The sequence below is a fragment of the Odocoileus virginianus genome, unplaced genomic scaffold (genome assembly GCF_023699985.2).
Source record: "Odocoileus virginianus isolate 20LAN1187 ecotype Illinois unplaced genomic scaffold, Ovbor_1.2 Unplaced_Contig_23, whole genome shotgun sequence".
NCBI lineage: Eukaryota > Metazoa > Chordata > Mammalia > Artiodactyla > Cervidae > Odocoileus > Odocoileus virginianus.
In genome coordinates this window covers 366,642-389,792 of record NW_027224340.1, presented here as the reverse complement: position 1 = coordinate 389,792, position 23,151 = coordinate 366,642, and the positions used below count along the sequence as shown (strand labels likewise).

The 23,151-nt window shown below is 57.9% G+C and overlaps 1 protein-coding gene across 10 annotated transcripts; it reads left to right on the top strand.

Moving 5' to 3' along the window:
• The first annotated feature begins 33 nt into the window (after nt 1-33).
• Nucleotides 34-23,112, top strand: PPP1R16A (protein phosphatase 1 regulatory subunit 16A). 10 transcript variants are annotated; one of them, XM_070464395.1, is made up of 15 exons: nt 34-161; nt 364-421; nt 11,478-11,614; nt 15,131-15,229; nt 15,442-15,567; nt 17,951-18,959; nt 20,007-20,077; nt 20,154-20,299; nt 21,162-21,265; nt 21,342-21,466; nt 21,550-21,675; nt 21,753-21,828; nt 21,902-22,031; nt 22,192-22,357; nt 22,540-23,112. In XM_070464395.1, the coding sequence occupies exons 6-15, from the start codon at nt 18,716-18,718 to the stop codon at nt 22,912-22,914; spliced, it is 1,563 nt and encodes a 520-aa protein (XP_070320496.1). In that variant the 5' UTR covers nt 34-161; nt 364-421; nt 11,478-11,614; nt 15,131-15,229; nt 15,442-15,567; nt 17,951-18,715; the 3' UTR covers nt 22,915-23,112. The 10 variants fall into 10 exon arrangements, with proteins under 10 accessions (XP_070320496.1, XP_070320493.1, XP_070320498.1 ...); XM_070464398.1 differs by lacking the exons at nt 34-161; nt 364-421 and adding exons at nt 6,144-7,990; nt 16,013-16,143; XM_070464392.1 differs by lacking the exon at nt 364-421.
• The last annotated feature ends 39 nt before the right edge of the window (nt 23,113-23,151 follow it).

The window sequence follows — 23,151 nt, the reverse complement described above, 5'->3', positions numbered from 1 at the left end:
GGCAACTTCCGGTCCTGGAGCGCGCGGGCCGGAAGTTTCGCGTTGCCATGGCAAGGGCCGGGCGCGGGCCCGCCCCCGCGGCGCCGGGAGGAGCGCTGGGCAAAAGGACCCGCGGACTGGCTAGGATCGGCTGCGAGGTGACTGCTGGCGCGAGGCGGAAGGTAAGGCGCGGACTTCCGGGGCCTGCGGGCGGGCGGGGAAACCGGGAGGCTAGGATCCCGGCGGGAGGCCGCCCAGGCCCCGCTCGGCGCCGGTGCTGAGGGTCGGGAAGGCTCCTGGAGTGGCGGCCGTGAAGGCCGGCCCGGGGCGCTGTTCGCGGCTGAGTCGAATGCGGGGTTTTCAGCCGTGTAACCTGTTGGCCAGGTAGGCAGCACCGGAGTTACCTCCGTTTCAGCCGAGGACATTCGGGCCTGCAGAGAAGGTACTTGCCAGGCTTCGTGTGTGCTTTGGAGCGATGCCAGAGGAAAAACCTGAGCCTTTCTGGGCCAAATTCCTAAACTTCCAGGGGTTCTAGTGACCTCCTTGGTGGGGATCCTGGGCTCCAGCCCACCGATGGGTGTCCGGGCTGGAATAGCCACCGCTGTTCGGCGAGCGCTGGCCGGCGCGGCTTCGGAGGCGCTCGGGCCTGGGCGGGAAGGTCCACGCCGGCGGGGCCCCTCCCTGTCCTGCAGTGGAAGCTGCGGCGACTCTGGGGTTAGTTTCTGTGGGTGCGGAGGCTTTCCAGGTGTGGGGGAGCGGGAGCCAGGGCCGAGCTCTGGCTAGCCCTCTCCGGAGCTCTGGGCCTTCCTTCCCCTCCCCCGTCCTTAGCTTGGGGGTGGAGTGGGGGCCCGCACTGCACTTCTCAGCCCCTCTGCTCCCTGAGATGCCGCTCCCTGGGAGAGCTGTGAAGGGCCTCTGTGCCCCTGGCTGGCCTCCTGGCTTACTTCAGGGGCAGCGAGGGGAACCCTAGGTTGGAGAGAGTCGCCTTATGGGCGGATGGCTCCCTAATGGATCCTGGACCGCGTTGGCCCCGCGAGCAGCCAGCTCCCTGCCGGCCTCCGGTGTGCCGGCGGCTCTTGCTCAGAGCTGGGATGGAGCAGCATCAGCAGGTCCATCCCTCCTTCCTTGTGCGCTCTCCGCGGACCTGCCCTGGCTTCCTCCCTCACCTGCCTGGACTCTGCTCTCCCGGAAGGTTCCTGGGCTGGCAGGAGCCCAGCAAGAGGCCCTTGGTACCTGTGGGCTCCACGTTGGTATCTGTTTTCTAGGGATTTCTGAATCTCACTGGGTGCAGCTTTGGAACCTCAGTCTCAGATGAGCCTGTGATGACCTAGCACAGCACCTGCGCCCCAAGAGTTCCCCACTCCAGTACCTCTGCCCCGGTCCACCTGTTAGCCAAAGCAAGATGTCTGGGTGGTAGTGTCTTCTCTCAGACTTTTTGCTCAGTTGCCCAGATCCTGGCTGTCCTGTCCATCTCTTGTACCAGCAGCCTGCACCTCCTTCTGTAATGGGAGCCTTTGCTCCTGGCCGCTCTTCTGGGCTCCGACTCAGCGCTTTGACTCCATTCTTCTCACCATAGGCAGAGTGATGGGTCCGAAATGCAGATCTGATCCTTGTCCCTCCTGAACATCCTTCTTCAGAGACTGCAGGATGACATGCCTGTCTTTGCACACTCGCCCCCTCCTCTGCCCCCACCCCACTCCTAATCACCTTGCCCTGTGTGTCGGGTCTCCACCCTCCTGAACCCCTGCAGTAGTGGTGGAGGAGGCGGGGAGGGGTGAGAGTGAGCTTCCGTCTCCCTTCCCAAGCTCTGTGTTCTCAGGAACGGCCCTGCCAGCACATCGGATTGAGAAAAAAGGACAGAGGGACAGTCAAGTCTAATTCCACAGACGTCTGGGACGACGGGTCGGGGAGGAGGAGGCGCTCGGCTGCCGGGCCCTGTACTGGCCATGTGGTGAGGCCCAGCGGCAGACAGCAAGTCTGGGCTGCGTGCTTCCTGGGGGGCTGTGCCAGACACAGATTGCCGGGACTGTCCGAGACTTTGGTCATTCTTTGATCTGACCACTGCTGTTGGGTGGGTTTTGTATGGGGTGCTTTGTAAGACTCACCCCCACCCACCCCCAGAACCTCCTCCTGTTTTGGAAGGAGGAGCAGGTGAGCCCTGGTGAAGCTCCTGCAGACCATCCGGTATGTCTGGATGGCCCTTCTGCGCTGGCAGGGCATGTGGTCAGCCTCGCTGTGGCCACGGGCCTCCTGCGTTTGCTCCGGGCTGTGCTCAGGGCGCATGGGCACTGCATGTGTCACCATTGCAGGCACTGCATCCCAGTGCCAAGCCCAGCCCTGGCAGAGCTGCACTCATAGCTGAGTGACAGTTCATCCACCCAGCGGCTCAGTCCTGGGCTGGGCTTCACCTGCGTCCACTTCTGCGCCATCCCTCAGTGTCGGGAACCCATCAGCTCCTGCGGTAGTGTGTACTTCCTGCAGGTCAGGCCCGGGGCTCGGGGAAGAAAACGGTGACTAGTGCCAACAATGGAAGCAAGGTGAAGACACCCCAGAGTGACAGGTTGACCGCAGGGGACCTGAGGAGGCAGTGTTTAAGCTGGGATCTGAGCTGCAGAAAGGAAAGAGATATGCTGAGATCTTGTGAAGAACTTTCCAGACAGCTGACAGAAAGGGGCACGACAATGGGGTGGCAGATTGGGGTCGGCAGAGCTTTTCTGTGAAGGGCCAGAGAGTCAGTGTTTCATGCTTTGCAGGCCACGTGATCCCTGTGGCAGCTATTCTGCTGTTTTGTGGAAGAGAAGCCACAGACAATATGCAAGTTAATGTGCTCTGTTTCCACAAAACTTTACATGACAGATGCTGACACTTGAATTTCACATAATACTCATGTGTCACCAAATATTCTTTTTCTTTTTTTGCCAATCATTAAAGTCAGAACCATTTTCACCTCATGGGCCATACCAAAGCAGACAGTGGGTCAGTTTGCCAGCCCCTGGGCCAGATACCGAAAAGTGCTATGTCGTAGCTCATTGAGCCCTCATAAGAGCCTTATAAGGAAGGTGCTACCACTCCGTTTACAGAGGAGGAGACTGATTCCCTCAGAGGCCAGCAAACTTGACCAGTGCCCTCTGCTCCTGGCACTTTAAACGCAGAGTGTGCTTCCCGAGCTCAGCTCCCAGCCTCTGTGGTTTGGAGCCGAGGTCCCCAAGGTGCAGGAAGCAGGAAGTAGGCCAGTGCTGAGTGGGTAGTGGAAAGAGGTGTGGGAGGAGACAAGGCCAGGAGGAGCCAGATCACGTGGAGTTAGAGGCCAGGGGAAGACTTAGGTTGTATGCTTTTATTTTTATACATCCAACTTTATTGAGGTGTAGTTTACATATAATAAAAGGCACCTATATAAAATAATTTGGTGGGTTTTGATAGATGTGTGCTCCTTGTAAATGCCACCATAATCCAGACACAGAACATTTCCCTCATCCCTGAAAGTCCCTTTCCCTCTGCTCAGTCCACTGTCTTCCCTGTCCCAGGCAACCACTGATCTGCTTTTGTTTTTATAGATTCATTGTCCCTGTTTTCTTTTCCTAGAATTTCACATAAGTGGATGCATACAGGATGAAGACTTTTGTGTCTGACTTCCTTTCGCCAGACAGAATGTTTTGGAAATTCAGATTGCTGCATGTCTCCATAGTTCATTGTTTTTCTTGCTGGATGGTTTGGTATTCCATTGTATAGGTACACTGTTTACTCCATACACACACGTGTTGATGGACATTTCGGTTCCTTCCAGTTTTTGGCTATTGTGAATAAAACTGCTGTGAATATTCATGTTTACCAGTCTTTGTATGGACATACACTTTATTTCTCTTGGGCTGAGATTACAGAAATGATGGTTGAAGTGTGTACTTGTATTTCACTCTATACAAAAAGTGCCACAACTATTTTCTAAAATGGGAAATCATATTACATTCCCAGTTGTTCTGTGTCCTTTTGTCATTCTTTGAAAGTTTAACCTTTCTTGTGAGTGTTGATGGCTTGTTGTGCCTTGAGTTGGCATTTCCTAATGATGAATGGTGTTGCACATCTTTTCATTTGCCTGCTCGGTCATTTGTATATCTTATTTTGTGACGTGTCCAGACGTTTCACCCATAAAAAATGGGTCGTCTCATCAAGCTTTAAGAATTCCTTATATGTGTGGAGTGCAAGTCCTTTGCCAGATACAAGTATTGAAAAAATGTCCTCAGTCTGTGGCTTGACTTAATTTTGTCACCAGTGTCTTAAACAGACAAATACTTATAATTTTGATGAAGTTCAGTTTGTTATTTTTTTTTCTTTATGGTTTATGCTTTCTTTAATGGTCAAGAGGTCAGGGGTCATTGTTTTCCTTTGATAACTGGGCATTCCAACACCATTTTGAAAGGCCACCCTCTCCCCATTGTGTTACCTTACCTCCATTGCTGACAGTATGTGTGGGTGGACTTCTGGATTCTCTATTCATTGATCTTATTGCTCATATCCTGCAGATTTGATTATCTTAGCTTTAAAATAAGTCTTAAGGTCAAATATAAGTACTTTTCCAACTTGGTTTTTCTTTTTCAAATCATTTTGGCTCTTCAAGATATGATGTAGTTCTATGTAAATGTGAGAATTGGCTTGTCAGTTTCTCAAAAAGAGCTTGCTGGCGTTTTGACTGGGGTTGTACCGAAGCTAGGGATCTGTCAGGGGAGGAGTTGACATTGTAAGAATATAGAGCATGGTACATATTGCTCCATTTATGTAGGTCTCTGTATTAATTATCTATTGCTGTATAACAAATTACCCTTAAACATTATGATTTAAAGCAATGAATTTTTGTTCTCTCACAGCTGCCATGGGTCAGGAATTGTACAGTGGCTTGGCTGAGTGGTTCTGGTTGCAGGTCTCGCGCGCGTTGGGGATGCTCCACCGGGCGGCTCCCTGAGGGCCAGCCAGGCTGTTGGTCCCGCCCTCCCGGCCGCTGGGCAGCCTCACCCCCAGGCCCGCAAGCGAGAGGTTGCACTGCCCTCCAGGACCTGGTCTGGAGCTGGCACCACCTGGTTTCAGGCTTTGTTTCCGTCTGTTTCTTAGAAGTGATTGATTAACTGTGTTCAAGCCGTATTGAGGGGGAAGTAGACCAGGCTCTGCCCTCAGCAGCCAGTGTCAGCACCCGTTCTGTTTGGAGACACTAATTTTGCAAATGATATATTTAACATTTTACATGTTCCAATCCTTTGTTACTAGTTCAGAGACATAAATTTGATTTTGGTGTACTGTCCTTTGTATCCTGCAACCTTGCTAAATATAGTCATTTGTTTGAGTAGCCCTGCTGCAGATTTCTAAGGATTTTCTACAAATCTTTCTACATGCCTCCTGCATCTAAGGTGTCATCTTCCTTTCCATCTGTATGCTTTTCATTTCGTGCCTTAGTGCACTGCCTGGGGGTTGCAGTGTTGAGTAAGAGTGGTAGGAGTCGATGTTCTTACCTTGCTCTCAGTCCCGAGGGTTTTACCAGATTGAGGGTTTTTCCTTTTATTCCTAGTTTTCTAAGGTTTTTTTTTTTTTTAATCATGAATGGAAAAAAAATAAAGAAAGAAAAGCAAAAATCATGAATGGATACTGGATTTTTCCAAGTCTTTTTCTGCTTCTGTTGATTTTCTTGTTTAAATAGCAAACTATGGAGTTTCTTTGTGGGAAAGTTTTTAATTAGAAATTTAATTCCTTTAATAGTTAAAGGACTGTTCAGGTTTTCTATTTCTTCTTGATTCCATTTTGATAATTTGTTTCATTCAGATAACTTGCCCATTTATCTAAGTCAAACATGGCAGTTTTTTAAAATATATATATAAAGGGCCAAATAGTAAATATTTTAGGCTTTTCAGGCCATATGGTCTCTGTTGTGATTGCTCAGTTCTTTGTCTAACACACAACAGCCATAGACAATACATGAACAATTGAGCATGGTTTTTTCTAATAAAACTTCATTTACAAAAGAGATGGTAAGCTGATGTGGTCCATAGGCTGTAGTTTGTTGATCCCTGACTTAAGTTGTTAAAGTTTATGATCATAAATTGTTCAGAACGTTCCCATTTAGTTGTCTGTAGGATCTGTAGTGAGCCTGTATTTCTTTCACGATTTTGGTCGTTTTTGTCTTCATTTCTTGATCAGTTTGGTGAGAGTCTTATTGATTTTATTAATATTTTCAAAGGAACAACTTTTAGTTTTAGTATTCTCTTTTTGTCTGTTTTCTTTCTCTTTTTTTTGGTCCACAAAGCATGTGGGATCTTAGTTCCTCGACCAGGGGTTGAATCTGTGGCCCCTGCAGTGGAAGCATGGTGTCCCAACCTCTGGACCATCAGGGAATTCCCCATTTATTCTGTTTCATTACTTTTTTGTTCTTATTATTAATTCCCTTCACTTAGTTTGGGTTGAATTTTCTTCTTTTTTTCTAGCTTCTTACTAAGTTGGAAGCTTTGGTGATTGATTTGACCATCCCTGTTATTTACGCATTCAAAATTAGAAGTTTTCTTCTAAACCCTGCTTTGTTTTATTTATTTATTTTTGGTTGCTCTGGGTCTTTATTGCTGAGTGGGGGCTATTGTCTAGTTGTGGTGTGTGGGCTTCAGGAGTTGCAGCTTGAGGGTTCCAGAGCACAGGCTCAGTAGTCATGGCTCACAGGCTTGCTTGCCCCCTGGCGTGTGGGGTCTTCCCGGACTAGGGACCAAACCTGTGTCCTCTGCAGGGGCAGGTGGGTTCTTCCAGTGAGGAAGCGCTAAGCCCTGCTTTAAATGCATCTACTGTATTTGATGTGTTTTCATTTTCATTCAGTTCAAAATATCTTCTACTTTCCATTTTGATTCCTTCCTTAGCCTGTAGGTTATTTAGAAGTATGCTTTAAAGTTTCCAAATATTTGGGAATTTTTCCAGATATTTTTATGTTATCGAGTTATAGACTAGTTCTGTTGTGGTCAGTGAACATTCTCTATATGCTTTCATTCCATGTAAACTCACTGAATCTTGTGTTGCATTCCAGCATATTGTCTGTTTACTTGAATAATACATTTGCAGTGTTGTGTAGCTACCATCCTTAATTTCCAGAACTTTTGAATGACCTGAAACAGAAACTCTGTCCATTCAACACTATTTCCTTACACCAGCTGCCCCAACCCCTGCTTTCTATGTCTGAATTTACCTAATATGTAAAAGGAAATCATACATGTATCCTTTTATTTGATACATTTCTGGCATATGTCAGGATTTCATTCCTTTGTATGGCTGAATATTCCATTGTGTATGTATATGTACCACATCTTATTTCTTCATCTGTCCATTGGCATTGGGCACTGGAGTTGTTTCTGCTTTGTAGCAATTGTGAACAGTTTTTCTGTGAACATTGGTGTTCAAATAGCTGAGTCCCGGCCTCCAGTTCTTCTGTTTATACAGCCGGAAGTGGAGCACGCCTTTGGTTTCACGCTGCATGGCTGGCAGAGTGACGTTTACTCTGCACTTGAGTGCACTGCCCCGTGGCGCGGAAGCTGGAGACATGTCAGTCTTTCTGTCTGCAGAGCCAGATGCTGTGCACCAGCTGTCGCCTCACGGGACGCCTAGATGACCACTCAGGCTCACAGGGTCGGCAGCGTCGTGTTTCAGGTCTGCTGGAGAGTCTCTGGCCTCAGGCTGCTCCAGACGCCTCTCCCTGCCACGGCCCCCAGTCACGGGGCTCCCACCATTCTTCCCTCTCATGTCAGGCACCTGTAAACAGACCATCAGCTTGCCTTGGTTCGTGGGGACACGTGTGTGCACCCGTGGCCGTCCAGAGCCTGCGCACCTGTTCTTCTTAGGCCGAGCGTCCCAACGCTGCCCTCTCCAAATCCCACTTCCAGTATTCTGGTTTGGACACTGCTGAATTGTCAAGCCTTCGTTTCCAGACTGCACGGGAATCATGAGGCTCGCATGGCTGTGGGCGGCGGGGCGTCGAGCCTGGAACCTGACCGCTGGGAAGGTGTGGTGCTCAGGCCTCTGGAAGCCGTCCTTTCTCCTCTTAGCTGAGAGAGGGCTGGGCTTTTTCCCCTCTGTTCTGTGTGGCTCGTGGGATCTTAGTTCCCCAACCAAGGATGGAACCCAGGCCCTCGGCAGTGAGAGTGGCCAGGGCTGGCGTCTATCCTTGGTTCTCCGAGACTCTTGACATGCAGGTGCCTCCAGTTGCCTAACTTCTTTCATTTGGCTGTCTAGACTTCTCATACCTTGCTGTGAGTTGGGCTTTCGATTTTCTTAGGGGTGGGTGGCTGACGGAAAGGCAGTGGAGGAGGGAGCTTTGGGGCTCCCCTGGTTTCGGTGAGGGACCCTTCCAGATTTTCCAGCCCCCACAACACTGCTGCTGAACGTGCAGCCCCTTCCTCCATGGTCCAAGTGGCCTCCAGTATGTGCCCTGGCCCTGGGCCAAGGCAGCTGCCAGCATTACGTGTACACGTGTGCCAGCATCCTGGGCTCATCGTCCCTCACAGGATAGAGGCTGGGCAGCTGTAGCTAAGCCAAAGGAAATGTCACGTTTATAGGTCACAGCTTTGAAAGGGCTTCACTTTCCTGTGGTTCTACTGTTGAGGGGAGTCTGAGAAAGGACTCAGATCTCACGGGTGGGTCAGAAGGGCAGCTAAGGCCAGAAGGTGAGCAGGACTTAGCGCCCCCAGCAAGAAAGAGGGCTGGGGAGCCAGAGAGGAGACTCATTACAAAGCCACAGCGGGTAGGATGTTGTAGGGACTGGTGGGATGGAGTCAGAAGTCTTGACGGGCTCACATGTATGTTGTCGTTCTGTCATTAAGTCGTGTCCGACTCTTTGTGACCCTGTGAACTGCAGCATGCCAGGCTTCCCTGTCCTTTACTGTCTCCCGGAGTTTGCTCAAACTCATGTCCATTGAATCACATGTATGTATAGGAACTTAATTTATTACCAAAGTGGCACTGTAGAACAACATGGAGAGAAGCAACTTTTAAATAATGGTGCTGGGACAATTGGATATAAATACAGAATAAAAAGGGGCTTCCCTGGTGGCTCAGACGGTAAAGAATCTGCCTGCAGTGAGGGAGACCTGGGTTCAGTCCCTGGGTCAGGAAGATCCCCTGGAGAAGGGAAGGGCAACCCACTCCAGTATTCTTGCTGGAAAACCCCACAGACAGAGGAGCCTGGTGGGCTACAGCCCATGGGGCTGCAAAGAGTTGGACATGATGGAGTGACTAACACTTTATCACTTTCATGGAACAAACATGAAATTGGAGCCTGTAGTAGTTAAATACTGATGTCCAACAGTTGCCCTCAGACACAGCGCTTCTCTCCCACATCTGCAGGCTCGACTCGGAGGAAGGGTCTGCTTCCGGGTGGCTGGCTCCCCCTGAGTGAGTAGCCTGGGGGAGAGCAGGGGTGCGGTCAGGGCGCCTTTCACACTCTGACCATGGGCATTGAGCAAGTGCGGAAGTGCCACCACCCACACTAACGGTGGGGGGAGGACTAGGTCTGCCTTTTGAAGGGAGGCGTGTCGGTTACTCTGCAGGCATATTTTACAACTCCACAGATTTCCTTCTTCACACCAGACACAAACATTAGCTCCAGGTGGACTGCAGAACTAAATGTGATGCAGACTAGCCTCCCTTTAGAAGATAGTATAGGAGACTTGTCTTCAGAAAGATGTCTCATTCCATTAATACTCAGCCAGCTGCAAACTGAGCACTGCGCAAAGAGTGACAAAAAGAATAAAACCAACTGGACTGTTTCCCCTTGGCTGTTGGGAGGAGAAACTGGTATAGGTTTGGAGAGCAGTGGTAGTGTCTGTTGACTCACGTCACAGCCTGTGGTTGGCGACTGTACACCAGTGTCAGTGGATAGGGTGTTCACAGGCCCACACCCATCAGAGTGTGCCCTGGGCTGTGCAGACAGGCTCCTCTTGGGCTGTTACTCAGCCAAAGGGAGAAAGCCTGGAGCTACACGCTTTGGAGTGGGTGAATCCCACACAGTGGGGGTGAGGCAGCCCAGAGCACGGGGCACAGCTCCATATGGAACTCCGGCCTGTCAGCACCAGATTGAGCTCAGGAGGGGCGTGGAGGGTGTTGGCATGAAGAAAGGCGAGGTGGTGGTCACTACATGGAGGAGTGTAAGAGGGCTCTGAGCGGCTTGGTGCCATCCTGATGGGGTGGAGCTCACATGGGTTTGCATCTCCATTTTTTGTGCATTGTGATTTTTGCACTTTCAGGACTTGTATTACTGATTTAAAACAACCAGTTATTTTTATCAGGGAAATGGATTTATTTCAGAGGAGCAAACAACCGCAAATCAGGACCTGTAGCCCATGGGGAACCACAGGCAAGCATAGAGGACACAGGAGAGGAAACTTAAGGAGGAGAAGGGGGGTGTGAGGAGCTGTCATGGACAGAGAGCCCTTTGGAGGAAACTGAGTGTGGTGCGCTGTTGCCAGATGGGGAGAAAATCTGCTTTTGTCCTGCCAGGTAGTGTTGTAGTAACCTTGCCCCTGTGGGACCTGCAATTGAAGTGACAGGGTGTGAGAGTGCTCCCTTCTGGCTGCTGGATTCTCTCTTATTTCATTTGCTTTATTTTTATTTGTCTTTTTGGCTCCGCCCGATGACTTGTGGGATCTTAGTTCCCCAACCAGGGATCAAACCTGGGCCCCTGCAGTGGAAGTGTGGAGTCCTATCCACTGGGGAGATCCCCTGCCTGGATTTGTAAATGAGGTTTCTGTTTATTCATTTTCATAGTATCACACTTCACAATAAAAAGATTTAAAGAGGGCACCCCGATACCCTGCGGGAGGCTGTGTGGAAAAGCTCATCCCGGGTACAGGCCCGATAGTGGGGCAATGGGCAGGGCCGCTGAGGGCCGGGCTGGGAGCGGGCCTGGCCTGGGATTCGATGGGCTGGCTGAGCTGCACGGACCTCACGGGGCCAGCAGGGCTTTTGGACCATTTCAGGCGAGGGGTGACTGGGTTGAGGCTTGTGTTTTCAATGCCCCAGGGCTGAGTGTGGAGAGAGCTGGACCCCTGACCAGGGGCAGGGCAGCAGGCAGGGGCCCGTGAGGTGCAGGCCCAGAGGGGCTGGGGCAGGAGCGGGCTGGAGGGAGCGGCCTGGGCTGGTACCCCAGCTTCACCTTCAGTGTGGTCACTGCCCCTCCCGGAGGTGAGGGCCGGCCATGCCCTGCGCCTCCCTACACCTGCCTGCCTGCCCCCCCTGCCCTCAGACCCGCCAGGAGTCTTTCTCTGGGCCTCTGTGCCCACACTTCACTTGGCCTGGGTGTTCCTTCCTTCCTGGAGGTGGGCAGCGGGTGGCTGTGTGGGTCACCCCGCCCGTCCCTCAGAGGTCTGCCTGGGGGGAGCGGCGGCTGTGGCGCTGTGGGTGGTGGCTGTGGGGTGAAGGAGCAGGCGCAGTGGGACCCTGCCGTGGGGTCCGTCACCGTTTGCTCCCTGGTCTACAGCCTGTCTCCTCCTCAGGTCCCCCGCAGGACAGAACACTGCAATTGTGCTGAGACCTGTCTCATTCATCGAGCGGACTGTGCTTTTGGCGTCAGGTCTCCGTGGGCCCGGCTTCACCAGTCACGTGTGGATGCCCAGCTTGGGCGGGGGTGAAGGTGAGCATCTCCTCGCACCGTGGGCCGGCCCGCCGCGTTGAGTGAGACGGCCTGCCCTGCTGTGGGGCACTGTCATAGCCGAGCGTCTGTTTCTGGACTCCCTTCTGTCCCCTGGCTCCATTCTCTAAGTACTGCATGTTGTCCTCTTTTACGGTTTCACTGACAAGTCTTGCCTTTTGGCATTCCCTGTTAAATGGAGAATTGTTTGAGTTTCAAATAGACCTAGTGGGATTTTAACTGGGATTGCATTGAGTCTTGGGTAAATTTGGGGAGAAATGGCATCATTATGGTTCATAGTCTTTTGATCTCTACGTGTGGTCTGTCCCTTTTGGTTGTTCTCTTGTGAACTCTAAGAAGTTTCAGTGGTCTTCTTTGTGGAGGTCTTGCACATCTTTTATTAGATTTATTCATACACATTGACACTTTTGGACATAAATAACGTTGTTACAATTTTATCTTCTAACTGTTGCTGGCATTTACAAATATTTATTTTTGTATGTTAGCCTAGTATCTGTCACTATTGCTGTGTTCTCATATTCTCATAGTTTTTTAGGACTTTGCAGGTTTTTATCATACACAATATGTCATTTTCAAATACTGAGTTTTTTCCTCCCCTTTCTGTTCTTTTATATACATGTGTATGTGTGTATTTTGGCTGCAGCATCTGGCTTGTGGAATCTTAGTTCTGCAACCAGTGATTGAACCTGGGCCCCAGCAGTGAAAGCACCGAGTCCTAACCACTGGACTGTCAGGGATGTCCCTCACCCTGCCTATTCTTACTGCTTTTATTGCTTTTTCTTGCCCTGTTGCGTTGGCTGGAACCTTCAATACAGTATGAACAGATCTAGTGGTAGCAAGCATCCTCATCTCCTCCAGTGGGATTTGTTGTTTCTTGAATTATGTTGAGATCATCACTCTGCTGATAGGAAGAGGCTGGAGCAGGGAGCTGGTGCTGGGAGCCCGGGTCCTGGGTCCTCCCCAGGGTGCTGGAGGCCCGGGGGTGGGGGGCCTTTGAGGCCTGGGAAGGCCCTGTGGTGGGCTCCGTGATTGCTGGCTTTTTCATGGAGGTGGATGTCCTCTTCTGATGGCTTCTGTCTTGTCAGGAAACATGTCAGCAGCTGAATGTGAGGATGAGGGAGAAGGGAGTGGAAGGCTTTGGGGCTGTCAAGTCTGAGTGTGGTCTTCAGTCAGCAGCTTCACTGGTACATTCCACCTCGAAGCCATTGTGTTAGGCCAGGCAAGACTTTCCCACAAGCTCAGGGCCTGGGAGCCTGTGAGGCTGAGCTCGAAGCCGCTGTTTGAGGACAAGACAGGCTGGGGCTCTGGGGTGCTGCGGTCAGGAGTGAGCTGGGAGAGGGTGGTGGCAGAGAACCCGGCCATGGAACTGAAATGCCAGGGCAGGTTTGGGGGAGTTCCTGGAGGTGATGGAGTCCAGGGTACTGCTGAGGCTGAGGATGAGGTCATCACTGAGGAGGGGCAGGGGCTGAAGGGTAGTCCACGGGGATATTGAGACCACCAGGAATTTGGACCTGACACAGCGATGGGGCACAATGCCCATGGCAAGGGATGGGGTGGGTGGTTGGTGCAGCCAATGGACGTGTCAGCCAGGACTCAGGGGCTTGCAGGCTGCAGCAGGAACAGGGGGTGGCACTTCCAGGCCTGGGGGCGAAGTGGGGAGAGAAAAAGCAGCCCCCAGAGAAGGCTGGCAGGAAGCGGGAGAGCAAAGACTGAGCTGTACTTGGCTCCGGGGGGGTGTCAGGGCGTGGAGCCGGGCTGCTTCTCTCCTGCAGCCTGCGTGCTGCCTGCCTCGAATGCCAGGAGAGGCTCTAGGGTGGCAGGGCCCTGCCTCGGGACTGCAGCCGAGTCACATGAGGAGACCTCCTGCATGCCAGGCGGGCTGCCTGCAGGATGGCACCTTGGCTGAGCAGGTTGAAGGCTCTCTACACTTCAGTAGGCACTCAGTAGGTATATCCTCCTGGCTGATGCCCTCAGTCTTTGTGACCCAGCCATGGATGCTGTCCACAAGTGGGCAGGGTCTCCCCGCGCTGGTGTGTCCTGCTTCCCGCTTGCCTGGATTGAGTGTCGGCCAGGTGTTTGCAGTGGAGTCCGTGCTCCATCTATGTGCAGCTGTTGTAACTGATGTGAGGACCACTTTGTCCTGTTTACTGCAAATATTTTACCCAGTTGCCCATCTGTCTTTTGATTTTATAGGCTTTGTTTTGTTTTCACAGTGTGGACATTAAAAAAACCTAGTAGGATGGGATTTGTTAATCTCCCTTTTGGTTTCTGGGTTTTGTCAGGCTAGAAAGGCCCACCCCTTACTGGGGTCACACGGATGGTCCGGGCCTCCTGCGGTTGTCCCTCCGCACAGCTGTGTCTGCGATGCGTCCCGCCCCTCGTGCCTCCTGCAGACCCCTCCCCAGCCCTGCATGACTCCCCCGTCTGTGCCTCCACAGACCCCTCCCTTCCAGACCCTCTTTCAGGGGCGTCTGTGGCCCTGCTCACCTTGGATGCTTCCCGTCCCAGTTCTCAGGGGTCTCCCTCCTCCGTCTGCCTCTTGCTGGCCCTCCTCCCGAGGCGCTCCCCCCATCCCCCCCCGTCAGGCGGGGATGTGGGTCCCCACGTGTCTCCTGCCAGGGCCCTCTGCTCCCTGGATCTGATCACACCTCTCATGCATCTGGAAGCCTCTGTGGCTCCCACAGCCTGTTGGGCCTGTTACGTCCCCGCCCCCCTGGCCGACCGGATACCTGACAGCCGTGCTCACACCTGCCCTCCCCAGACAGAGCACTTAACATTGTTTCGAGGAGATCTGCCCTCACGCAGCTCAGAAGCTGCACAGCAGGAGTGGCCTGAGCTCTCAGTCACCTGCCCCACAGCCCCAAGGCCTGCCTGTGCGTCTCAGGTTTACAGGCGTTATGCAGCAAAGCCTGTCTCATGCACAGATTGTGAATCCTTGGTTCTTCGCTGAACACAGCTTCTTAGTGACCTCTGCATGGTAGCATATAGATAGCTCCCTCATACAGCCCTCAGGGCCTCACGTCATGACCCTGAAGTGGACGAGGAGGGCTGAGCGCTGCTGCGGCTCTAGCTCCTGGAGCTTTCCAGAGCGGGCCTGCTGGGGGCTGCCCTGCATGCGTGTTGTGATGATGGAGCCCTTGGCAGCACTCCCAGATCACGGAAGGTGAGCAGGCCTTCCATGCTCGCCACGCCAGCCGCTTGGCCCGGCCCCTGCCTTCAGCCGCTCCTGGCTCCGCAGCCTGTCCCCCCGGCCCCCCGCGCCGGCGCCACCTGCGCCCCCTGGGCCCGCCAGGTGGACCCATCGCGGGGCCAACACAGGGTCCGGGCACCATGCCCTCTTCCTCGCAGAGCCCAGCCTGTGCCTGCACTAAGGCCCATACCCCTCGCCCCACCCAGGGTCCCCCAGAGCTGTACAGCCAGACAAGGGTTAGGAGTCAGGCCCTGTCTTGGGGCCTTGGCCCCGTACCCGAGCAGCACTGACCCGAGGCCTCCCTCCAGGTTCCGGCTCTCTCCCTGGAAACAGACCCGGTGGGTGTGCAGAGGGCGGGGACGAGCGGCACCCCCGGCAGACTTGTGCCCTCGGCAGCTGGCCGTTAGGTGGGGATTGGCGGTGTCCCAGGGGAGCTGAGCGGGGTGGTGGGGAGGGGGGGGGGCGCCGGGAGGCCAGAGCCAGGGTGGGGTCAGGGGAGTCCTGCCTCCCAGTCCCTGCCTGCAACCGGGAGGGGTCAGCTCTGTCCCAGGGTTTTGGCCACGGAGCCCTGGCCCCACGGCCTCCCCTGCTGAGGGCGCGTCTCTGTGTGACCCTGCAGGTGGTGCCTCATGCCTCACCCTTCCCAGAGCCAGGAGCATGCCTGCCCCACCGTTTGCTCTTGTCGATAAAGCCACAGGGACCAGCCCCAGCAGCCAGAATGTGAAGGCCCAGAACCTGCGGGAAGGTGGGCACCCTCCCTCCCCAACTTCTCCCTCTCTGCAGGTCACACCCCTGCCCCCCCAGGTCCCGCCCACTCTGGCGCTCGGCTCTTGCTGTGACCCTGATCCTCACACAGATGCTGGGCGTGCCTGTGAGGCAGCCTGGGGGAGTCTCAGCAGGGCACCAGGGTTCAGGCCAGGCCTCAGTTTCCCAGGTGGAGGGTGGAGACACTGGGGCAGGGTGTCTGTGGGTGTGGAGGGGCCCCTGAGGCACTCAGGCTGGGCGTGGGTCTGTCCACTCTGAGGGCCCAGGGCCACTCGCAACAGACTCTGAGGCCTTCTGGTGGTGCTGGCTCAGAGGAGGGGGGCATTCTCCATGGTCCTTCCAGAAAGCTCCTCCCACCTCGTCCCACACTCCAGGCGTGGAGCTGAGAACTGGAAAAATTGTGCAGATTATCTCTGACATTCCAGGGAGGCTTGGGGCAGGATTTGCGGATGGAGGCTGCAGCTGCCCTGCTCAGCCCCCCTCAGCCTGGGTGTGGGGAGGTGGTCAGTTGCCGGGACTCTGCCGAGCTGTGCTGGCCTCTGTGGCTCAGTCAGGAGTAAGTCTTCGGCTCCAGGGGGCTGTTCCTGGACTATGGCTGGGGGAGGTGGCAGAGAGGCAGACGCTGTGTGGGGGAGCGGGCAGAGAGCTCAGACTCAGCCTGTGCGGGCCTGGGCACTGTGCTGCCCTCCTGGAGACGCTCCCAGGATGGACGCCCACTGCCCGGGGTCCCTGGATGCCGATGGGTCACCTTTCTCTCAGGGGAGGCAGCCCAGAGGCCCAAGGTCACACAGAGACTGCCCTCAGGCAGCTTCCTGCAAGGAGCACTGTTGAAGGAACCCAGAGGGGACCTGGGGATTCAGGCAGGTGGGCCCCCAGAGTGGGGCGAGTGCCCAGCTCCACCGCTGCAGCCCAGCAGGCCAACAGCATCTCCAGCACGCACTGCCTGGCTGGCGAGGGTGTGGGGCCCCCAGGGAGCGGGTCTCTGTCGAGCCCCCGCCCTTCCTGCCCCGCTGGGCAGTAGGGGTAGGGCGGGGGTGAGGCCCAGGCAGAAGGCAGCCAGCCTTGCTCCTTCCTTATGGTCTCGTGGGACAGGCTCTTGAGGCCGGCCTCCCTGGCAGGCCCCAAGGCCGACTCCAGAGAGATGCACGTCCCACAGGTGGGCAGGAGGGGGTGCTCAGTCTCTCCAGGGGAGCATGAGGGACCCGTGAGTGGCCAGCAGGGAGGCAGAAAGCCCTGCCACACCTGGGTCTGGCCGGGGCCTCATGGGTGGGGAGCAGGCAGAGGCAGGACACGGGGCACCGGAAGACCCAGGCAGGCAGTCTGGGTCTGGGCAGCTTCTGTGCCGGCCCTGCAGTTGGCAGAGCTGGCCAGCAGGGGGCGGGCTGCCCGGAGCAGGGGTGCTACCTGGAAAGCTCTTTCCTGGCCTCACTGGTCCCCCATCCTGTCCCCAGGAAGCCTCTGAGGCCAGGCTAGCAGAGGGAATAGTGGAGTGCCAGCCAAGTCCAGGGCCAGGCTGACCCGAGAAGCGAGGCTCTGGGTATACTGGGGGTCCCCAGGCTGGAGAGGCCTGATCTGACCTGACCTGGCCCAGGACGGTTTCCTTCCAGAAGGAAGTGGCACTCACTAGTACAAGTCTGGTCAAAGGAAGGCTGGTCAGTCTCCAGATGGCCATGAGGTCTGTCCGAGTGGGAAGGGGGCCTCTTGGTGGGCAGGCTGAGCTGCAGGGGCACCTTCTAGGTGAGGCCTGGCCACGGCCTCCTGAGCAGTGTCCTGAGACCATGCCTGGTGACCACACCAGGCGTGCTGGGCAAGACAGTCCATGGTGGGGACTGTGGGGCTGTGCCGCAGCCGAGCTGCTTGCCCGGCTATCTGTCCGGACAGCTCCCAGATCAGGCAGGCCACTGTGCTCATGTTCACACAAGCAAGGCTTGTATGTAGCCCAGGACAGCTGAGGGGGCATTGAGTGGCCTGAACTAGAAAGCCTGGCAAGGAAGAGGCCCAGACTCGGGCGGTGAGCAGCTCATGGCTAGCACAGGCCATGCCCTCCACCCTCTGCAGCCGAGGAGCAGGGTGGCCTGGGCGCCCTCAGGAGTCTGGCAGAGCTGCAGGAGAAAGTGAGCTTGCCTAGCCCAGCCCGAGGGCAGATGGGTCAAGGGCCAATATGGGGCCTTGAGGGGCCTCCTGGCCGGAGGCCTGCTGTGAGTGGGCATGCTGTCCGTCTGCTCTTTTCTCTGAGCTGCAGAGAAACGCTGAGTGTGGGACCAGAAAGTGGGCCGCACAAGGTTTTCTTACAGGGCGGGGCTCTGGGGGGGGGGTGGCCTGTCCCCATCCAGCCCTGATGGCTTCCTGCTTCCTCCTCTCAGGTCGGCAGGAGGGAGCACCTGCGTGTGCAGCTCAGCCACTGGCTACTCCAAAGGGGGCCCTTCCTGAAGACAGTTGCCGGGCCCTGGGTGCCCTGCCTGCCTAGAGAGCATCAGCCCCAGGCACTGGGGGCCAGGACCCCCGGACTCTGGACACACACCCGCCCAGCCCTCCCTCCTGCCGCACCTCCTCTTAGCACTGACACCCGGAAGGCTGGGGGTGCTGGGGGGCGGCGGGGGAGGAAGGCCCGGCCATGGCTGCCCCTGGACCCCACCTGGTCTCCTAAGACAGAAAGGCAAGGGCTCTCTGGGCTCCCAGGGGTGTGTGCCCTGCCCTGCCCTGCCCTGCCCTGCCCCTGCGTGAGGAGCCGGGAGCTGCAGCCTTGTTATCTGGGTGATTAGCTTCAGACCCTGGACTGACACTGGCCAGGTCCCGCCTGCTTCCTGCAGGGTGTCCTCCTGACCCCACGCGGGTGGAAGGCCCTGCCCATCGAGCGGCCAAGGTGCTCGGGCCCCGGGAGGCGGGCTGCAGGTGCCCTCCCACGCCGCCTTTCTGCCTGGGGCCCGTGGCCCTCACACCTGCCCAGGCCTGGTCACAGCGTGGGGCCTCCTGACCCAGCCTTGCCAGGCACAGAGGCCACGAACCTCGGGAGGGGATGCCCCTGAGGGAGCCAGTCCAGCCAGCTGCCCCCCGCCTCAGGCCCAGCCTGGCCCCTGTGCTGCCCCGGTTGGTGCCCCCCGCACCCCCCCTGGCAGCCAGCCCCCGCCATGGCCGAGCACCTGGAACTGCTGGCAGAGATGCCCATGGTGGGCAGGATGAGCACTCAGGAGCGGCTGAAGCATGCCCAGAAGCGACGGGCCCAGCAGGTGAAGGCGTGGGCCCAGGCTGAGAAGGAGGCCCAGGGCCGCAGGGGCCCAGGGCAGCCACCACAGGGCGCGGCGCGAAAGCGGGTGCTCTTCCCGCCCAGCGTCACCCTCCTCGAGGCGGCTGCCCGGAATGACCTGGAAGAAGGTGAGTGTGGCTGAAGTCCGGGCCCGCTTGGCTGGCAGCCCTGTCCCCGCTACTCACGCAGGCCTCAGGAGCTGCAGCCTCCCAGTGGGAGCCCAGGGCAGCCTGCAGAGGGCCCTGCTGGGCCGGGGGCCAAGGCGGGGTGGGCTGGGAGCCGCCGTCTTCTCTGCCTCTGGCCAGGGTGCTGGGAGTTGCCCACGACGCCTGCCTGTCTGGGTTCTGAGCCTTCGCCTCCATAAAAGACATGTGCCACCGCCCCTGGCAGATTAGACCCAGGGTGCAGGGCTGCCCAGCAGGCCCCCCTCGACGCCCATCCTCAGCTCTGCCTCTGACTTCTTCCTTCCCCCTCGGAGCCTTCCCGGAGGACAGGCTAGGCAGGACCCCCTTCCTGCCGCTGCCGTGTGCCTGCTCTCAGCCCCTCTGCCCTCCCAGGGAGGCTCCTGAGGGCTCCTTCTGTCTCCCTCCAGGGCGGGGCCTCTGCTGTGGCAGCTCGGGTGAAGAGGGCGAGGAGGGGCAGGGTGTGCCCAGAGCAGGGAAGGGGGGCTGGGCACGGTGGCCGTGGGTCAGCCAGCAAACAGGAGCTGTGGGGCAGGGGCTGCAGCTGGGGAGGGCTGGGCCTGGGTACCCTGGGTCTTCAGTCTTGGCCACCGAGGTGTGGGGGGAGCTGCAAGTACCAGGGGAGGGGTGCATGTGTGTGTGCGTGTAAGGCTGGGGGAACATGGGACCTGACTGAGGGGTGTCTGAGGGTGCATGCCGGCTCCCAGGCCTGGGGGGCCCTTTCTGGGAGGAGTCGGAAGGCTGGAAGGCCCTAACTGGGGAGGCGTTCTGAGGCTGAGGCAGGGGGCTGCTGTCTACACCCTGCCTGGGGGTCCAGCCCCGAGCCCTCAGCCTGGGCTCTGGGGTCCCTCCTGCCTTCCGTGAGCTCCTCTGCTGTCCTGGCTGCAGCACAGCACGCAACCCAGGTGCTCCGGGCAGGGGCCTGAGCAGGACGCACAGGCCCGCGGGCCAACTTCTGCTCCCAAGCCCTGACTGCCTTTGTCCTCCCCGCAGTCCGCCAGTTCCTCGAGAGCGGGGTCAGCCCTGACCTGGCCAATGAGGACGGCCTGACGGCCCTGCATCAGGTCAGCCCTGCTGGCGGTGGGAGGGGAGGCCAGGGCCGCGGCGGGGGCTCAGACACTCAGGCTGCACGCTCCGCAGAGCTGCATCGACGACTTCCGGGAGATGGTGCAGCAGCTCCTGGAGGCTGGGGCCCGGGTCAACGCTCGTGACAGTGAGTGCTGGACACCGTTGCACGCCGCAGCCACCTGTGGCCACCTGCACCTGGTGGAGCTGCTCATTGCTCGGTAGGGCCCGCTGGGAGCATGGGTAGTTGGAGTGGGCATCTCTCTCAGGCTGGGGCAGGCAGGACCTTCCCCACAGGGGGCAGCTCATGTGGAGACAGCCCAGGCTTCTCCCCTGGGTCTCCGTCTCCACTTGCCCTGGCATGCCCTGCCTGCACCCCAGTGCGCATAGCTGGGGCCTGGCAGAGGCCACAGTGCTGCCTCTGCAGGGAACTGGCACGCTGCAAGGCAGCGTGGCCCTCCACCCGCGGGAGTTCCCTGAGGGCAGGCTTTGACCTCCTGCTTTGGTTGTCTGACCTTCCCAGGGTCTGCACAGAAATGCCACTCTGGTCAGAGTCACAAGGGAGGAATCGGCAAGGGGATACTTGGACACTGGTGGGGCCGGTAATGGGGAGGGCAGAGCAGGGCTGGGCTCCTGAACACCTGCCTTGGGGAATGGAGAGGGTGGTCAGCTTCGCCAGGATCCAGGAGCCCCCTCGGCTGGCCTTGGGGGGCGTCAGTGGTGGGTGTGCAGGTGAATGACTGTCTCCCCGCTCACACACAGATGCCTGGGCATGCCAGCCCCACTACACTCCTCTCCACAGAGGACACCCCGCTCCTTGCAGAGGGCCCGGGGCACCCAGAATCCTGGCACCCCTTGGGGCAAGTGGACCCACTTGACACATTCATGGGAGCCAGGGGCTGGGAGCTCAGACCGCCTGACAGTCCAGCAGCCCAAGGACAGATGCAGGGGCATCCAGCAGGGCTGCCTCTCAGCAGAGGCCTGGGCCCCTTGGACACAGCCCCACAGTGTGCTGCCTGAGGTGAGGGCTTCCCTCCCTGCACAGAGGCCCCGTGACCAGCACCCTGTCCGTCCTCTCCACAGCGGTGCTGACCTCCTGGCAGTCAACACGGATGGGAACATGCCCTATGACCTGTGTGAGGATGAGCAGACACTGGACTGCCTGGAGACAGCCATGGCCAGCCGCGGTGAGTGTACCCCCCCCACCCCCCTGGTGGGGGAGGCTGCATTGGGAGAGTGAGCCCTGAGTGCCCTGCCCCACAGGCATCACCCAGGACAGCATCGAGCAGGCCCGGGCCCTGCCAGAGCTGCACATGCTAGAGGACATCCGGAACCTGCTGCAGGCGGGGGCCGACCTCGACGTCCCCCGGGACCACGGGGCCACTCTGGTGAGGATGCAGCACTGGACCGGGTGGGGGAGGGCGCTCCCCCAAGTGGAGCCGGGACTAAGGTGCGGGTGGTGTGCCTGCAGCTACATATTGCTGCGGCCAACGGGTTCAGCGAGGCGGCCGCCCTGCTGCTGGACCACCGGGCCAGCCTGAGCACCAAGGACCATGACGGCTGGGAGCCGCTGCATGCGGCAGCCTACTGGGGCCAGGTGAGTGCCCGCGGGTGGTGGGCTGACGAGCCCACAGGCTCTGCAGGCCTCAGCAGCCCTGTCGCTCCGGCCCACAGGTGCGCCTGGTGGAGCTGCTTGTGGCACACGGGGCTGACCTGAACAGCAAGTCCTTGATGGACGAGACGCCTCTCGGTGAGCCGGGGACCACGTCCTCGTGGTGTAGGGGGCGCGTGGCGGGGCCCATGACCCTCCGGCTCCTCCGCAGACGTGTGCGGGGACGAGGAGGTACGCGCCAAGCTGCTGGAGCTGAAGCACAAGCATGATGCCCTCCTGCGTGCCCAGGGCCGCCAGCGCTCCCTGCTGCGCCGCCGCACCTCCAGCACTGGCAGCCGCGGGTGAGTGCCCACCCCTCCCGCCAGGCCCCCGCGGCCCCGCCCCGTGGGCTGGGCCTGGGGCTTTGTCCCCGCTGAGGTCAGCTGGCAGCCCAGGGTGCCAGCCTAGGCAGAGTCCACAGGGAAGGCGATGTCTTCCCCCACCCTCTCCTTGCGCTCCCAGGAAGGTGGTGAGGCGGGTGAGCCTGACCCAGCGCACCAGCCTGTACCGCAGGGAGCACGCCCAGGAGGCCATCGTGTGGCAGCAGCCCCCACCTGCCAGCCCCGAGCCGTTGGAAGAGGATGAGGACCGCCAGACCGACGCAGAGCTCCAGCCGCCGCCCCTGGAGGTGAGCCCGGCCCGCCCTCACACCCTGGTGGGGCCAGTGACCCTGTCCTCAAACGCAAGAGCCACACGCTCGGGGGTCAGCTCCGCCCCCACCCTTGTTTTGGCTCCTGGACCACCGTGCTGCCTGGGGCCCCAGGCCAGAGGGCGCCTGCTGATGGCCTCCGGGCCGTGCTCCCCCAACAGGAGGAGGACCCTGAGGAGGCCAGGCCGCACAATGGCCGAGTGGGGGGCCCCCCGGGACGGCACCTGTACTCCAAGCGGCTGGACCGGAGCGTCTCCTACCAGCTGAGCGCCCTGGAGAGCGCCTCCCCCGACGCCCTGGTGCGCGCCAAGGCCCACCACACCCTGGCAGAGCTCAAGCGGCAGCGGGCGGCTGCAAAGCTGCAACGACCCCCAGCTGAGGGGCCCGAGGCTGCTGAGGCTGGCCTGCCTGTGGACACTGAGACCCCCCAGCCGGAGAGTGGCTGTGGGGCGAGTGGAGACCCGCCCCTGCTGAAACTCACAGCCCCCTCAGAGGCGGCCCCTGTGGAGAAGAGACCATGCTGCCTGCTCATGTGAGGGCCTGGCGGCTGGGGCGGTGAAGGCCCCACTGCCCAGCCCCGGGCCCCCGCTCTGCGTGCCCAGTGCGTGTCCCGGGCCAGGCTGCCAGCCTCCCTGAGGAACAGCCCCGAGGCAGAAGCTGTGCCTGGGAAGCGCCTGGCTGCAGAGACCTAGTGTTGTCCTGTGACCCTCGATAAAGGGCTGTTCTGCCACTGCCTTGTGTCTCAACAGGGCCTCTGTTGCCAGCAGGGAGCG

Excerpts from the sequence above, each read along its gene's own strand:
- PPP1R16A (XM_070464392.1), top strand. The coding sequence starts at position 18,716 with ATGGCCGAGCACCTGGAACTGCTGGCAGAGATGCCCATGGTGGGCAGG. Across the intron at positions 20,078-20,153 it reads GCCTGACGGCCCTGCATCAG|AGCTGCATCGACGACTTCCG; the intron begins GTCAGCCCTGCT and ends CACGCTCCGCAG. Across the intron at positions 21,829-21,901 it reads GATGGACGAGACGCCTCTCG|ACGTGTGCGGGGACGAGGAG; the intron begins GTGAGCCGGGGA and ends GCTCCTCCGCAG.